This window comes from Sciurus vulgaris, assembly GCF_902686455.1.
Source record: "Sciurus vulgaris genome assembly, chromosome: 11".
Taxonomy (NCBI): domain Eukaryota; kingdom Metazoa; phylum Chordata; class Mammalia; order Rodentia; family Sciuridae; genus Sciurus; species Sciurus vulgaris.
In genome coordinates, this window is record NC_136472.1 from 99,158,715 (window position 1) to 99,177,061 (window position 18,347).

An 18,347-nucleotide genomic window follows, 5' to 3' on the forward strand; every position below is an offset into this window, starting at 1 on the left:
TAGGTTGCACTAACTTTGAAGTGTATGTATTCTCTGAGAGAGGAAATAGTCAAATTTTTTTCCTTGACCTTGTAACAAGAATTAGGTTTATGGTAGCAGAAAACTTATATAACCTATGTCTTTGAGGAACAGAGGAAAATTTGGCTAATGTGATCATCCATTGTGGATTGCTTGAGCTGTGGTGTAAATTAATAGTTTTCTTTTCATTTAAAGTATCTTGATATGGGTGATAAATTATATGCTCTTTTTAATATTGGGCAACTCCATGAATAATGGAGAATATAAGGCTATTAGAAACTATGTGGAAGGTATCAGTGAAAAGCATTCTAAAAGAAGATGGAAAAGATGATGAATATAAATATCAGATTTTATATAATTTTCTATGGTGAAGACATCCATTGGACATTTATATTTATTGTTTATGGATAGTTCAGTGTCTAATTGGTTTTCTGTAAACAACGTGAAGTTTCTGAGATTTTTCTTTCCTTTCTGCCATTTGGTGTATGTCAAGGAAATGCTAACTAATTTGACACTAGTCTAAGAGCAAAGAATTATGAAGATGAATCATAAAGGGAAATTCTTCATTTCTCCAATAAATCATCATCATTATCATCATGATCATCAACAATATTTAGCTAGTAATTACTATGTTGTGCATATATTATTGTTTAAGAATTTACATAGGTAAGCAAATACTCATTATTCTCATATCAACTCAAATCTAGTAGGTGCATACATATGTAACCCTTTATATAAATAAGGAAGTTGAGGCACAAAGGGTTAATTGCTTGTCCATTGCTGTCATGTAGTTGAGCTAGGATTCAAACACAAGTTATCAAGCGCCAGTTTCTACTCTAACTGCCTCTTATCGGACTGAATGTGTGTGTGTGCACCCTTAACTTAATTATTTTGTATTATTCTTCATAATGTAACTCTCTCCTTAGCTAATAAAGAGATAGGCTTTAATTTTATTTGTAAAGTATTTTTGCTCTTCTCCCATTTAAGATATTAAGAATAAAAATAAAATTATGAAATGTCCTTAACATTTTAAGAGTCATCACTTTCAAAAATATTTCCTGCCCAATATTACTCCTCACTCAAAGAAGGAAGAATTAAAATAGATATTATGTATTTCTGTCTTGAATCTCTCTTCTGAGTTCCTTAGAATAGTTCCAACTACTCTAAGATATTTTTGTCTAGGCAGCTCAATCTTTATCTACCTTTAACTGAATTTGCCTTTTTTTTTTAAAACTAAGAATCTTTATGTCACCCATTACAGCACATTTAAGTGAAAAAGAAAAAAAAAAAAAAACTGTTTATGCTTTTAAAGAATTGAGATATCCAGATGTTTGGGGCTAGCTTCAGAATTCAAAAAAGATATTAACAAGAAATTTTCTTTTCATCTTGACAGATGGATTTATTCTCAGATAGGTTCTCTCTCCCTTTCATTAACAATGGTTTTTGGTGTCTCCATGTTTTCCATTATCAGAGTTTATGTTTCCAGATTAAGGATGTGTCAAACCCTCCTTCCACCTCTACACCCAGAATGTATGTCAATCTTACAAAAGAATTCTGATTGTTTAGGATGGTACTCCTGCTCATCGCATGGGTGCAGGGCTAGGTGATTGATAATCCCTTGAGAAATATGTTAAGTGGGGCATGCAGAACAGCAGATATAGCTCTTCACTACCAAACTTTTTTTTGCTCTTAATTCTTTATCATAGGTTTCTCTTTTATTTCCTATCATTGACCATATTGCAATCTTGTCCCAGTAGTGCAAACTACAAGCTGGGAGTCATTCCCTCTGTCTCTCTTTCTTTCAGTTTATAAGTCACCTATTTTTGTCAAATATATTTCTCAGATATCACAAGAATGCATCCTGTTTTAACTACATCCACTGCCAGTGGCTTCATTTATACCTTCGTCAATTTGTATCTGGATAAATACATTATTATGCCAGCTGATTCCTTGTTCCTCAGTATCACTTTTTTACAATTGTTGAAGTGATCCTTTAAAAACATAAATTAGATGATAATGTTGTTTCAAATTAATATAGTTCATTGACTTTTCATTGCCTGCAGTATGTAATTTTCATCATCTTTATACATGGTATAAAAAAATCTTCATGATCTCAGAGACACCAGTTTACTTCTGCCTTTTTATGAATCATCTTTGCCCACTTTCCTTAAGCTATGTCAAATTACTAGAAAATTTCTAAAACTCCAAACTTTGTTATTCTTCTTTTCATCAGGGTATTGTTTTTATCCAAAAAATTTTTTTCCTACTTATTTGCCTAACCTAATCTTTCTTGGCTTGGATTGATTTGAATTATATCCTAGTGGCCTACCCTTTCTCCATCTATCATCCTTCTGTAGCATTTCCTGAACTTTTTAATGATGGGATTTGCTTCTTTATTGGATGTCAAGTCATTGAGGTCTAGGGAATATATCTTATCGATTTCTGTATCCTTTGTACTCTGTACTATAGATTCTAAGTATGTTAGATGAATGAATGAAAGCTCAACATTTTTTTTATCCATTTGTTGTTAATTGTAAAATTTAACTACATTTAATCATGCAACATAGATAAAATGCACTTTAGAAATTTTCTCTAAAATCTGCAAAAGTGTGAGATGAACAAAAACTTTTAAGTACCATTTAAATTTGTTAAGCATGTTTTCTTTGATAAAAACAGATTTTGAAGCATTACTATTTTCTTTTCTTTTTTCTGTTTTTCTTTCGCCTGCATCAGATCATTGGTTTGAAATCATGGGTAAGAACTCATTTCAATTTTAAAATCATTACTTTCAGAGTTAAGCAAAATCTAATAGAATTGTGAAATGCTAACCACCTAATTACTAACCACATTCTTTTTCCTAGGAACAATATATTTATTTATATAATGAAACAGTAAGTGAAACCTGTAGAAATAGTTGCTGGATAATGATCATACAGTGATGTCACATGGCAAGGTGGGGGAGTATTCTACTCTGGCTGCAAACCAAAACAAGTCCTTTGTGGAGAATTTTAAAACTATAATACAGCTGTTTTGAAGCCAGGCATGTCTTTATCATGACCATGTGCTAGAAATTCTAAATGGTGTTGGTGATAAGAAACTGTTAGTCTACAGGGCAGATTATTCCTACCATTCCCCTCCTTCTTGATATGCCACTGAAAAAACATTAAGTGTTTTTATTAGATTGATACACCCCAATCCTAAGTTTTTTTCTACTCTTTCACATGTGTTCTCTTATTACTATAATGCACAATCACATTTTTCAAGTAAGTGAAAATTTAAGAAAAATTATGTCAGTCATTTAAATCTGAATTAGTAGGTAGTGGTGATTATTAGATGACTTCTAATGTTATTACATATGTGATATATATTTTATATATATATAATTGGTTTCCATTAATCTCTAAGAACCATTGTGTGTAAGACATCTCCACTGGTTTCTAAACTCCTATTTCCTTTAGAGATTAACTAGTACAGGACATTCTATAATGAATTTAGTTTCTAGTTCATTAGATTTAAACATAAAACCTCTCTAATTTTCTAAGACAAGCCTTTATAATAGATATGTACTGCTATAGAAGAATCAGTGTTTTAAAATATAAATAATTGTGTTAATAATTATTTCAGCAGTATTTTTATGATTAACTCTTGAGTCTTTTATAAGGCCTTTATGGTTTATTCAACCAGCAGATGTATACAGTTAGGGAATAACTTGAATGTGTATTTTAAAAACCAGAACAAATAGTGCAAATAGTATCAGCATGGAATAAAACTCTTGCTTAGCATATTGTTGTGAGTTACTGTGTAATAAATAGGACAATGCACAGTTTAATTACTTAATATTATTTCTAAGTCATTGAAAATTTATTTCAGGTGCTGATATATACTGCACGTGTTTTTCTTCCTTTTGGTTATATATTTATGTCCTCCAAAGCCAAGGAGAAAAACTCATTTAGAAATTGTTTCATAATTTTTAGGCATTTATTTCCATTAATTAAAAACATAATCATTTAAATAACGTTCTTCTTTTTCTACTTTTTTCAATCTAGAGTCGAGTTTGTCCATTTCTTATAGATCCTTCATCCCAAGCTACAGAATGGTTAAAAACACATTTGAAGGATTCACGTTTGGAGGTTATTAATCAACAGGTTTGTATTATTTATTATTCAGATTCCAACCAAGAATAGCATCTTATAGTGAAAATAACTCTGGGTGTATAATTAGAAAACATAGGTCCGAGACTGAGCCCTATAATTTACCTGGTGTTGTATTTGGGGAAAGAAATATAACTCTCTTAGCTTCAGTTTTGTAATTTGTACAAAAGCGATAGAATATTTATATGGTGCTAGGTATTGATCTAAGCCCTGGGAATTTAATAGTGAGTAAAGTAGTCACATTTACTGTTCTTATGAGGACGGACGGTGCTGTATTAGGTTAGAGAAACAAATAAATATTTACACTATTATGATTAATGGCACAAATATAATTAATTTAGCTTGGAGAATCAGAAAATTCTCCTGGTCTTTTAGCACATTTACAGTTTCTCTGAATGCTTCTCATAATTTCCTATTTCTATAACATACCAATAAACATATTTAATGTGTCCCAGTATTTGACATTTTGGTTAGTAAAGTGTAATCATAGTCTTTTGATTTATGTAATGACTTCTCACTGTCATATTTATCTTGATGAGGAAATTATTTTTGGTCATTTTTAAATTTCTTTTTTGGAAGCCCTAGTGTATGATTACTTTTATAGATATTCTTCTGTATTTGAAAAGTTATTTCTAAAACTTACCTTACTTTTATAAGTGGGGGTTTCAATCTCATTTGTTTATAGTGAGAATAATTGAAAATTAAATAATATACAAAATATAATTATGTATTCCTTAATTATGGGGAATATGTTCTGAGAAATGTGTCAGGCAATTTTGCTTTTGTTTTAATATGGATGAGTGTGCTTTTATAAACCAGGTGGTGTGGCCTACTACACACATAGGCTATACAATGTAGCCTATTGCTTCTGTGCTACAAACAGGTACAACGTGTTACTGTACTAAACATTGTAGGTAGTTGTTAACATAATGGTAAACACATCTAAACATAGAAAAGGTATGTAGAAATGTGGTATAAAATATTAGAAAAGACTGTACCTCCATAGAGGTAGGTATTTAATATGAATGGAGCCAGCAGGACTGGAAGTCGCTCTAGCTGAGTCAGTGAGTAAGAGTTGAGTGAATGTGAAGCTCAGTACATTACTGTATACAACTGGAGAATTTATTAACACTGTATATTTAAGTTTTACCGAATTCATAAAAATTTTCTTTCTTCAATAAGTTAACCTTAGTTTACTCCAATTTTTTGCCTTATAAACTTAACTTAAAACACACATACAACTATACAGATTTTTTTCTATATATCTTTATTCTGTAAGCATCTACCTATTTTTCAATTAAAATTTTTTTACTTGAACTTTTTAAAAAATTGGTTCTTTTTAGTTATACATAACACTAGAATCCATTTTGACGTAATTATACAAGCATGGGATATATCTTATTCTATTTCAGACCCCAGTACTTCTCCTCCTCCTATTTTCCCTCTTTCTGCTCCTTTCCCTCTATTGATCTTCTTGCCATTTATCCATAGTTATTATTTATTTAAATTAATTTCTTGTGGATATACATGGTGGTGAGATTCACTGTGGTATATTCATATATGTGCATAGGAAAGTTATGTCAGGTTCATTTCACTGACTTTCCCTTTTTTTAGTCCCTCCTACCTCCCTTTACTCCCCTTTTTCTAAGTCGTCGAACTTCTGTTGCCCCTGCTCCAACACACTTATTGTGGATTAGCTTTCACATATCAGAGAAAACATTCAATCTTTGACTTTTTGACTTTTTTATATCACTTTTATATCATGATAATCTCCGGATCCATCTACTTGCTGGCAAATGTTATAAAGTCATTTTTCTTCATGGCAGAGTAATACTCTATGTGTATATATACCACAATTTCTTTATCCATTCATCTGTTGAAGGGCACCTAGATTGGCTCTATAGCTTAGCTATTGTGAGTTGTGCTACTATAAACATTGATGTGGCTACATCACTATAGTATAGTGATTTAAATCCTTTGGTTGTATACCGAGGAGTGAGATTACTGGGTCAAATGGTGGTTCCATTCCTGCTTTTTTGAGGAATCTCCATACTGCTTTCTAGAATTGCACCAGTTTGCAGTCCCACTAGTAGTGTATGAGTGAACCTTTTCCTCCCACATCCTTGCCAACATTTATTGTTCCTTGTATTATGGATAATTGTCATTATGACTGGAATGAGATGAAATCTCAGTGTAGTTTTAATTTGCATTTCTCTAATTGCTAGATATGTTGAACATATTTTTCATATATTTGTTGACCATTCATTAACTTTTTTTGTTAAAAGCCAAGACACAAACATATGTACTATTCCAGGCCTTCATAGTGTCAGGATCATCAGTACATTACCTTCTTTTGGAATAACTCCTGAAGGACCTGCCTGTGACTGTTTTATAAATTGACTTAAAAAAATTCCTAAAAGGAATATACTCTAAAGTATATTCTATGTACTCCAAAATATACTCCAAAGTATAAAAGTATAAAGTGTATATATATATATATATATATAAAACAATTGTTTCTTATTATTTAGTATAATATAGTATACATAATTGTATCGGCTGTACTTCTATAATATTCTTGACAGCTCATCATTGTGCTATGATGCGACAACTGCAAATTTTTGCTCCATTATAATCTTATGGGACCACTGTTGTATATGTGGTCCATTGCTGACTGAAATGTTATGTGGTACATGATTATGCTTTTGCAGTATAAGATCTCAATAATTATCCCAAATATTATGTTTTATTTTTCATCTTAGATGGAGGCATGAGTAATATGTTAGGCTACTTCTTTGTTAGCCAGAATCCCTCAAAATTCTTCAGTGGTTATGGAGTCTTGTCTAAGATTCTTAATTATTAAACCTGTCATACCAAGAAATGTTTAGTAGAATTCATCATTTTCCTTTTTTAACCTCCCCATTGAATAGTTGATTTGGAATATAGACAAAGGACTTCTTATTAATACCTGGTAATTTATTGCAGATAGAATTTGAAATTTATTTTTGTTAAAACTTGTAATTATAGTAGAAAAATTTAAAGAGACATTTGTATTGTGGGGTAAAGAGATGATATTCAGTGGGTATAGTTCCAGATGTGGAAGATGGAAAAGTTCTAGAGATCTGCTACCCACATTGTTATAATTAACAACACTAGTGCATACTTAAAAATTGTTGAAGAGGTTAGATTTTATGTGTTTTTTCCGCAATAAAAAATGGTAAAAAAATCTTATTTTTCTTATATTTCTTTTTAAATGTTGACAATTTTAAGATAATTTATTAAACTAAAATAATTCATCATGTACTTTTAACTACAAAAATAATTATGAGTAATTTGAATTATTAACATTAAAATTACATTTAAAATATTTATATTTTTTGTACTACCTTCATTTATCATCTATAAGGACCTTTGTAAATACTGAGATAATAAAGGAATTAATATGTATTCTTTTTTATTCTCACAGGATAGTAACTTTATCACAGCTCTTGAGTTGGCCGTACGTTTTGGGAAAACCCTTATTATACAAGAAGTGGATGGTGTAGAACCTGTTCTTTATCCATTGTTGAGACGAGATCTGGTTGCTCAAGGTAAATATTTGTGTTTCCAGGGAGTGCATATTTTTAAGATTTCTCAAAGTTATTAGACCTGGTACAAGTTTGCAAGAGCCCTTATCCTGTGAAGTCACATAGACGTGTTTAACTCTTTCAGTAATAGAATATTGGGACTTTAGAGCAAAGCAGAGAAATAGCAAAGCATGCACTGTTTTTTTTTTTTTTTTTAAATTTATTTTGATTCATTGTACACAAATGGGGTACAATTGTTGTTTCTCTGGTTGTACACAAAGTAGGGTTGCACCACTGTGTAATCATAAATGTACATAGGGTGGTGGTGTTTGTCTCATTCTGTTATATTTCTTTCCTCCCACCCCTTTCTACCCCCATGCACTGTTTTTTGATCATCTTTTATGCCTGCAACAAGTTATGACAACACATGTGAAATGTTGTCTACCAGGCAAGCTCATTACAAACTCAGTAGTGTTTATTGGGGATTGATTTTGTAAGCGAACTATCCCTTGCTCATAGCAAAATTCCCCAAAGGAAAGTAGGTATTCAGCATAAGCCCTATTGTTTACATAAAGAGTTAAGACACGGTTAACCGCTTTTATTAGTTCTGAGAAGATACAGTTAACCACTTTTATTAGTTCTGAGAATTAACAAATCCCCAAATCCAAGTTCTCAGACACTAGTCAGGAACCAATTTTTAAAGCAGACCACTCTAAGGCTAGCAGTCTCAGGATTGGTACATTACCTCTTTTTCTTCACAGTGTTCCACTCCAAATATTAGAAGGTGATACCCTGAAACTTTTAAGAGTGTGTTCATGCAAAAGGGATACACATGCATAAGGTATAATGTACATATACATACATGCATGCACATATTTACACTACACACATTGCTAACAAAATTAAAATAGAAAATGGGATTATTGGGACACAGCAGAGAAATAGCAAAACATGCACTCTTCTGTTATCCCACAAGTAGGTATGCTTGGCATGGCAGTGATTAATATGTTCTGTAAGGAAATCTAGGGGACCATTTTACCTTTTGATATTCTTTTTAATATATTTTTGTGTATTATTATGTACATTTTATGGGAATAAAGGGCAGGGACTACCTGGTCTACTATGTAACAACAGAAGCTTTCTAATGAGACCATGACCTTGCCTCTAAGAGCTATCTCTGGTCTCTGTTCTTTTGTTGGAGCAAACTCAGATCTGTTGATCCTGCTTCTTGCTGTGGCATTATAACTGGGGTGAAAATAGACCATAAAGCTATCTGGATTTAATACTTTTTTTTCTATATCCTGGTCCTGGAGGGTGTATGAAATATAAATCTCTAAGAATCTTGATTCATGTTAGTTTTTAGCGGTCTATCTTGAGTTATCTGAGAGTGGAATATTGACAAGGTTCCTGTAACGTTGGATTCAGTAAAGGGTGATATATTCCATATTTTGAATATCATAACTCACATTATGAACCACTTTCTAGGTAGTTGTATAAGGATGTTTGTTCATGTCAGAATTTAAAAAAAGAGAGTTAATCATTGCCCCTACATACTTTTTTCTATCTTGTTCTCATGGTTGGGTGAATTCACATCATAGTATTCTGTTAATCCCATTTGGGTATACTCTAGATCATCTTTTTTCAGAGTGATGAGTTCCTCAGGAATTACCATTTTGTCATCATACATTATCTATGGGGACAGAGGATGATGATCCTAAAACCACATAAAACAGTTTATTTCCAAACTTATTTATATCTCTGTGTTCTTAATCTAAGCAGGATAAACTAATTTTCTACCTTTTAAGGTTAAAGAAGACACAAATAAATAGGGACGGAATACATTCCTCTTCCATAAATTTAAAAAACTCCACCAGAAAATTTCTAGATCTAATAAATGAGTTCAGCAAAATAGCATTATATATAATCAACACCCATAAATCTAATGCATTTCTATTCATAAATGATGAACCCTCTGAAAGAGAAAGTAGGAAAACTACTTCATTCAAAATAGCCTAAAAAAATAAAATAAAATACTTGGGGATTAATCTAACAAAAAAGGTGAAAGACCTCTACAATGAAAACTGCAGAACACTTAAAGAAAGAAATTACAGAAAACCTTAGAAGATGGAAAGATCTCCCCTTCGTGTATAGGCAGAATTAATATTATCAAAATGGCCGTACTTCCAAAGGCGCTATACAGATTTAACGCAATTCCAATTAAAATCACAATGACATTCCTCATAGAAATAGAGAAAGCAATCATGAAATTCATCTGGAATAACAAAAGACCCAGAATAGACACAGAAATCCTGGACAGGAAGAGTGATGCAGGAGGTATCACAATACCAGACCTTAAACTGTACTACAGAGCAATAGTAACAAAAATGGCATGGTATTGGCACCAAAATAGACAGGTAGACTGATGGTACAGAACAGAAGACACAGAGACAAACCCACATAATTATAGTTATCTCATACTAGACAATGGTGCCAAAAACATACAATGTAGAAAAGATAGCCTCTTCAACAAATGGTGCTGGCAAAACTGGAAATTCATATGCAGTAAAATGAAATTAAACCCCTATCTATTACCCTGCACAAAACTCAACTCAAAATGGATCAAGCATCTAGGAATTAGACCTGAGACCCTTCACCAAATAGAAGAGAAAGTAGGCCTGAATCTTCATCACGTTGACTTAGGACCAGACTTCCATAAGACCCCCAGAGTACAAGAAATAAAAGCAAGAATCAATAAATGGGGTGGTTTCAAACTGAAAAGGTTTTTCTTATCAAAGGAAATAACCAATAATGTGAAAAGAGAACCTACAGAATGGGAGAAAATCTTTACCACACACACTTCAGATAGAGCACTAATCTCCAGAATCTATAAAGAACTCAAAAAACTTTATACCAAGAATACAAATAACCCAATCAATTAAATGGGCTAAGGAACTGGGCAGATACTTCACAGAAGAAGATATACAGGTGATCAACAAATATATGAAAAAGTGCTCATCATCTCTAGTAATTAGAGAAATGCAAATTAAAACCACCCTAAGATTTCATCTAACTCCAACTAGAATAGCTATAATCAAGAACACAAGCAATAATAAGTGTTGGTGTGGATGTGGGGAAAAAGGCACACTCATACATTGCTGGTGGAGTGGCAAATTGGTGCAGCCACTCTGGAAAGCAGTATGGAGATTCCTCAGAAACTTGGAATTAACCCACCATTTGACACAGCTATCCCATTCCTTGGTTTATACCCAAAGGACTTGAAATCAGCATACTATAGTTATGCAGCCACATGAATGTTCATAGCAGCTCAATTCACAATAGCTAGATTGTGGAACCAACCTAGATGCCCTTCAACAGATGAATGGATAAAGAAACTGTGGACATATACCCAATGGAATATTATTCAGCCATAAAGAAAAAAAATAAAATTATGGCATTTACTGGTAAGTGGATGGATTTGGAGACTATCATGCTAAGTGAAATAAGTAACTTCCAAAAATCCAAAGGCCAAATGTTTTCTTTGATACATGGATGATGATACATAATGAGGTAGGGTGGTGGAAGAGCAAGAGAAGAATAGAGGAACTTTGGATTGTGTAGAGGAAAACGGGGCAGGAGGAGGTGGGGGAAGGAAAGATGGTGAACTGAGACAGTCATTATTACCCTATGTACATGTATGATTACATGAATAGTGTGAATCTGCATTGTGGACAACCATAGAAATGAAAATGTTGTAACCCATTTGTGTACAATGAATCAAAATGCAGTCTGTAAAAATAAAAATAAAAATAATTTAAAAAACATCCTCCAGGGACTTAGATACTAGAACAGAGACCCTGCACCAAATAGAAGGAAAAAGTAGGCCCAAGCTCTACCATGTCAGTTTAGGAACTGGTTTCCTTAACAAGACTCCTAAAGTGCAAGAAGTAAAATCAAGAATCAATAAAGGCCATGTACAAACAGAGAAACAACATGTATCCCATTTGTTTACAATAAAAAAAAAAAAGAATCAATAAGGGAAACAATCTCTTCACAACAAAGGAAATAATCAGTAACATGAAGAGAGAGTCTACAAAATGGGAGAAAATCTTTACCGCATGCACTTTAGATAGAGCACTAATATCCAGGATATACATAGAGCTCAAAAAACTCAACACCCAGAACACAAATAACTCGATCAACAAACAGGTAAGGAACTGAGAAGACACTTCACAGAAGGAGGAATGCAAATGGTCAAAAAATATATGAAAAAATGTTCAACATCTCTAGCAATTAGAGAAATGCAAATTAAAACTGCATTGAGATTTTATCTCATTCCAGTCAGAATGGCAATTATCAAGAATACAAGCAACAATAAATACTGGCGAGGATGTGGGGAAAAAAGTATGTTCATACATTGCTGGTAGGACCGCAAATATGTGCAGCCATTCTGCAAAGCAGTATTCCTCATGAAACTTGGAATGGATCCCAGTTATCCCACTCCTCAGCATATACCCAAAGGACTCAAAATCAGCATACCAATGTGACCCACCCACATCAATGTTTATAGCAGCTCAACTGACAGTAGCTAAACTACAGAACCAACCTAGGTGCCCTTCAACAGGTGAATGGATAAAGAAATTGTGGTATGTATACACAAAGGAATGTTACTCAGCCATTAAAAATAATGAAATAATGGCATTTGCTGGCATATGGATGGAACTGGAGAGTATCAGTTAAACTAAGTGAAATAAGCCATTCCCAAAGAACCAGAGGCAAAATGTTTTCTCTGATATGTGAATCCTAATTCACAAAAAAGTTGTGGGGGGGCACTAGGGAAGAATAGAGGTACTTTGGATTAGACATAGGGGAGTGAAGGGAAGAGAGGGAGTATTGGGGTAGGAATGGTAGTAAAATGAATCAAACATTATAACCCTATGTTGCATATATTATTACACGACTGTTCTAACTCTACATCATGTACAACCATCATCTCTCCATTTATGTATGATGTGTCAAAATGCATTCTACTGTCATGTATAACTAATAAGAAAAAAAAAATCCTGTCAACTATATTTTGATGAAAAGAACAGCAAGGTATAATTTCTCTTTATTTATTTATTTTTTTTATTAACTTCTTCTTTCCTATGTGGTTAGGAGCTCAGCTATAGGAGAATGTAGATTCGACAATTTCAGTTTGTAAGTAGTTGAAGAACATTGGACAAGCTAGCTATCTAGAAGTTAGTAAGGGAGATGTTGGTGTGGGTGGCAAATAATTTAAGTTTAATAATAAATATCAAAAGTTTTTAAATTAATCATTCCTTTTCTTTATGGCTATTTCATTTCCATGCTAGGTTAGAGTATGGAACCAGGAATAATAGTAAATATGATAACTGAACATTCTTGGTTAACTCATGTGTTCCCAATTAGTTTTTTTAAAGGTATGGTTGCTTTAGATAGGCATGTATATATGCAACATAATGGTTATATTGGTGATTAGATGTTGTCTGTGTTTCCAGTGGGTGGTTCACATATGGGTATGACTTTGGTATTCTAATTGGGTCTGGGTGACCCAAAGGCCTAAAAATTGCTGGATCAGTTTTTTTTTTTTTTTTTTTTTTTTTAAGGAGCAATTTATCCTTTTGAGGACATTTACCAATGTCTAGATACATTTTTGATTGTCACAATTGGGATGGGGTGAATCTATGTTGAGGACATCTTAAAATGCATGTATAGGAAAGCTCCTACAATAATTAATGTATCCAGCACAAATTGTTTATAGTGCTGAGGTTGAAAAACCCTAAGCTAGTTTAGTATTCTGACCCAGGAGTCTCTGTACAGGCATATTTCTGTTGGTCTTATAGTGGATATTTTATCACTAATAGTTCTACTTGAAGTCAGTCCATTGAAAACAATATCCAGTGTTATAGTCTGTCAGAAATTTTACCTGTGGTTAATAAATGGAATTGCACTGAATTTGCTAATCTGCGGGATGATTTATTGATGTGTAATTTGATACATCTGAAGGATATAGGGACCAATGCCAAGAATTGAGCAATAGCTCTTGAACTACCTCCAAAGATTTCTTTAGCAGGAGCTACTATTCACACCTACTCACATTTTCTCAAAGAGTTTATTTCTGGGTGTGGAATATGCTGCTATTTATAGAGGAGATTCAGATATTGGATATCTTTGTCTTCAGTGACTATAAAGACAACAGTTTATCCTTAATGAGCTGTGGGATATTCCTTAGGCCATTTCCTTTTGGTCATTTGTGTGGCAGTATTTTTAATTTGTCTTCATTTAAATCTCATTCAACTTAATTATGTCTTCATATAATCCAGTATGAATAGTTTTGTCACAGGAGACCATTGCCAAAATGTTAGCCATATAATGTAATGGAATTTGGCAGTTCACATGGTATTTGGGTTTATCTAACACAGATGATACATTTTTGAGCAGTTTGGATTTGTAATGCTGTACTACATACAATAAATGAACTGAATTTGGTCTTCTTCCTAAAGGAATATAAAAAAGAAATCATTAGTAATTAGTATTCCAGTCTGCATACCAAATATCAGTTATGGCAGCAAGTTTTTTATGTTAAGCATTGTGGAAGCAATGGTGGCCACTTTTTGGTTTAAATTTCAGTGGTCACAATAAAACTTCAAGCAATATTGGTTTCTAGAATCCAGACAGATAAAATTGTGTTGCTTCACTGCATTTTCCTCTTCCAGCTAATAGACTTGACTCCATTTCACTCACCTCCTTTGTAAAAATTAAGATATTAAATCATAGTATTGTCCATTCTTTTTTTTATCTCACCCAGGAAAATCACATTTGTCTTGTACTGTTTCCAAAACACATAACAGAAGCCCAAATCCTAGTACAACTCCTTTCATTACCTTTGTACCTACATAACGCAGTTTCCCATTATGTTCTTTTCTGTCTTTCATTGCAAAGAGCTGGTAAACCTGACCCCTTTAAACACTGGGCTAATTTATTTTGTTTGATTGGTGTGTGTGTGTGTGTGTGTGTGTGTGTGTGTGTGTGTGTATGAGTTTTAGGATTTGTACTTCTTTTTCCATAGGTTCATTGAGGTAAAATTGAAGTACAATAAAATGCACATATTTGAAGTTTTGATCAGTTCTGACATGTTTTGACATGTATGCAACCAGTATAATCAATATAAAAAGCATTTTCATTAATTTTTTTTAAAATTTGAAATCATGCAATGTTACCTGAATGATTTATTACATTAGAAGTCAATCATCTTAAGCTATACAGAACCCCACCCACACAACTACTTCACAATTAAATGCCATACTTATAAATACCTTACAGGTCCAAGAAGAAAGCACAAGAAAAGTAAATAAAAATGCTTTGAATCAACTGATAATACAAGCTTAAAATATCAGAATCTCTGGGATGAAACATTACTCAGATGAACATTTATAGCTTAAAGTACTTGTATCAGAAAGAAGCTAGAATAACAAATTATTTTCAAATTATGTAGTAGGAAGGAAAAAATAAGAGTAGGAGCAAAAATATATGAAACAGAAAAGGAATAATACAGCTAGAGGTTGATAAACATGTCTAATCAAGAAAACAAGCAAGAACACAAACACTAATATCAATGAGAAGGGACCTATCAAAACAATCCTGTATATGCTAAAAATATATTAAGATAATATTACAATTGTATGCCAAAATATGTGGTCTATATTAGAGAAGGGCCTGTGTGATGCTGAGAAGATAGTGTTTTCAGTCATTGATGGTTGAAATATTCTATATATGTCTGTTAAGTCTAAATTATCCATTGTATTTTTTAGTTCTATAGCTTCTTAGTTTTATTTATTTATTTATTTATTTTGAGATCTATCCAGTGGTGAGAGAGGCATGCTAAAGTTACCCAGTATTATTGTGTTGTGGTCTATTTGATTCTTGAAATTGAAAAGGGTTTGTTTAATGTACCTACATGCTCCATTGTTGGGGGCATAAATATTTACGATTGTTATGGCTTGTTGATGTATAATTCTTTTAAGCAGTATGAAATGTCCTTCTTTGTCCCTTCTAATTAAGTTTGGCTTGAAGTCTACTTTACCTGTTATGAGGATAAAAACTCCTGCTTGTTTATGAGATCCATGTGAATTATATTTTTTTTTTCCTATCCTTTTACCTTGACTGTGGATGTGTTTACCTATGAGATCAGTCTCTTGAAGACAACATTTTGGTTCGTCTTGTTTTTTGATCCAATCTGCTAGTCTGTGTCTTTTGATTGATGAGTTTAGGCCTTTTACATTCAATATTATTTTTGAGAAATGATTTTTATTCCCTGTCATTTTGATTTATTTCTGGTTTTTACTTTTATTGTTTTTTTTAATTTGATTGACTATTCTTGTAGTGTAGTTCTTCCCTTTGCTGGTTTTCACTTCTATTTTTCATTTCTTCTTCATGAAATATTTTATTGAGTATGTTTTGTAGTTCAGGATTTCTACTTGTGAATTCTTTTAACTTTTGTTTATTGTAGAAGGATTTTATTTCATCATCAGTTCCGAAGCTTAATTTTGATGGGTATAGTATTCCTGGCTGGCATCTCTCTTCTTTCAGAGCTTGGTATACATTATTCCAAGACTTCTTAGCTTTGAGGGTCTGTGTTGAGAAATCAGTTCAGGTCTGGATTGGTTTCCCCTTAAATGTTACTGGCCATTTTTCTCTGGCAGCCTTTGAAATTCTATTCTTATTTTGTATGTTAGGTATTTTCATAATAATGTGCTTTGGTGTGGGTCTGTTGTAATTTTATGTATTTGGGGTCCTGTAAGACTCCTGTATCTGATTTTCCATTTCATTCTTCAGGTTTTGGAAATTTTCTGATATTATTTCATTGAAAAGATTGTGCATTCCTTTCATTTGTATCTCTGCACCTTCATCTATCCCAATAAATCTTAAATTTGGTCTTTTCAGTTTATCTCATGTTTCTTGGATATTCTTTGATTCATGGTCTTTTCTCCATGGCCAACTTTGTTTTCAAGATTATGTATTTTGTTTTCATTCCCTGAAACTCTGTCTTCCAAGTGATCTAGTCTGTTGGTGATGCTTTTCATTGAATTCTTTATTTGGTTTATTGATTTCTTCATTTTGAGGATTTCTGCTTGATTTTATTTTTAGAATCTTTCTTTATTGAAGTGATCTTTCACTTCCTGTATTTTCTTACTGATTTCAGTTTCTACATCATCACTTATTTGCAGATCAGTTTGCCTATGTACATTCTAAATTTCTTCTCTGACATTTCTTCCACCACGGTGTCACTAGATTCTGTTACTGAAGTATTTTGGTTTGTTTGGGGAGATTTTTTCCTTTGCTTTTTCATGTTATTCATGTGTCTAACCATCTAGCAGTAGGATCTGAGATAGTAGAGTTTCTATTCTGTGGACTTGTGTCCCTAAAGGTTTCAAGTATCTTACAACTTAGGGGGAGACTGATAATAAAAACAACCAGTGCAAACAATATACAACATTAAACCAAGTAGTTCCTACTATGCAGCTATATTTCTAATTGTCACAATAAACAGAAATGATATGATCAGTTATTGCCCACAATAAAACAGTAATAATTTTGAATGGTCAACGGGGCGAGAACAGAAGTGATGTAGGATGTGATGATTATGAGGGAGGAGAAGATAGAAGTAAAACATTAAGGGAAGAGTGAAGGAGAGCAATAGAAATTGGCTATTATCAGAAGAAAAGAGAGAAAGGGAAACAGATAAGTGAGAGAAAAATTATATAAAGTAAAAATTAGAAAAAAACAAAAATAAAAGAATACAAAACAAAATTGAAATACACTAATTAAATATCCTAATCTTCAAAATATTGATCCATAAAAAATAATTGACTTCAAAAATGCTACAAATGAAAAAAACAAAAACAAATTTGTATATGCAAATGTCCATAAATCATTAAGGTCACAATTAAACAGAGAAAAGAAAAAAGAAAACAAAAAATCTCAATGGAAAGTTAAAGAATTGTTTCTGCTGGCGTTTAAAAGATTCTCAATTTCCCTTCTCAGCAGTGTTGGGTGGGGTTGCTGGGGTAAGAGAGGTAATACTGTAGGCAGTATTCCTGGAGGAGGTTTGGGCTTAGGTGGGCTCCAGGCTCTTTGCCAGATGCCAGTTGGTCTGGAGACTTTAATCTCCAACTCCAGGGCCCAGCAATTGCAAGTTGGTACTGAAATAATGCACACCAGGAATCACCCCTATCTTCCACTCTTGTTTTGGAGGAGCCAATTCTTAGTCAACTGTGTCTCCTGCATCCCCTTGCTTCCTGATCTTGAGTTCAGTCTCCCAACTCAATCTCTCCCACCCTCACCCTTTTGAGTTCTTGGCCAGGCTTGGCTCTCCCAGCTAGCCATGCAAGCACCTGGGTTGGACGGGGAGGGATAGAATCAGGTGGGTTTCCATGACCAGTAGCCCCCTGTGTAAACTCTTTCCATCTTTGATTTTCTTGTGACCACTTAGGTACACACTATGTTATGCAGTGTGAGTTTGCCAGGCCTGTATTTTGGGTCAAACTCAGATTTGTTGGGAATGGACTTCCTCAGCTTCTGCCCCCTGCACCAC

At 33.1% G+C, this 18,347-nt stretch overlaps 1 protein-coding gene across 4 annotated transcripts in view; it reads left to right on the forward strand.

The window, feature by feature from the left end:
• Nucleotides 1-18,347, forward strand: part of DYNC2H1 (dynein cytoplasmic 2 heavy chain 1) — a 344,715-nt gene that overhangs the window by 122,808 nt on the left and 203,560 nt on the right. For 3 of the 4 annotated variants that reach the window (XM_079101898.1, XM_079101901.1, XM_079101900.1), the window contains exons 64-66: nt 2,752-2,772; nt 4,065-4,163; nt 7,636-7,759. In XM_079101898.1, the coding sequence (XP_078958024.1) occupies nt 2,752-2,772; nt 4,065-4,163; nt 7,636-7,759 (244 nt within the window). The remainder of the gene's footprint in view (nt 1-2,751; nt 2,773-4,064; nt 4,164-7,635; nt 7,760-18,347) is intronic. The other variant, XM_079101899.1, reaches the window with a different exon arrangement.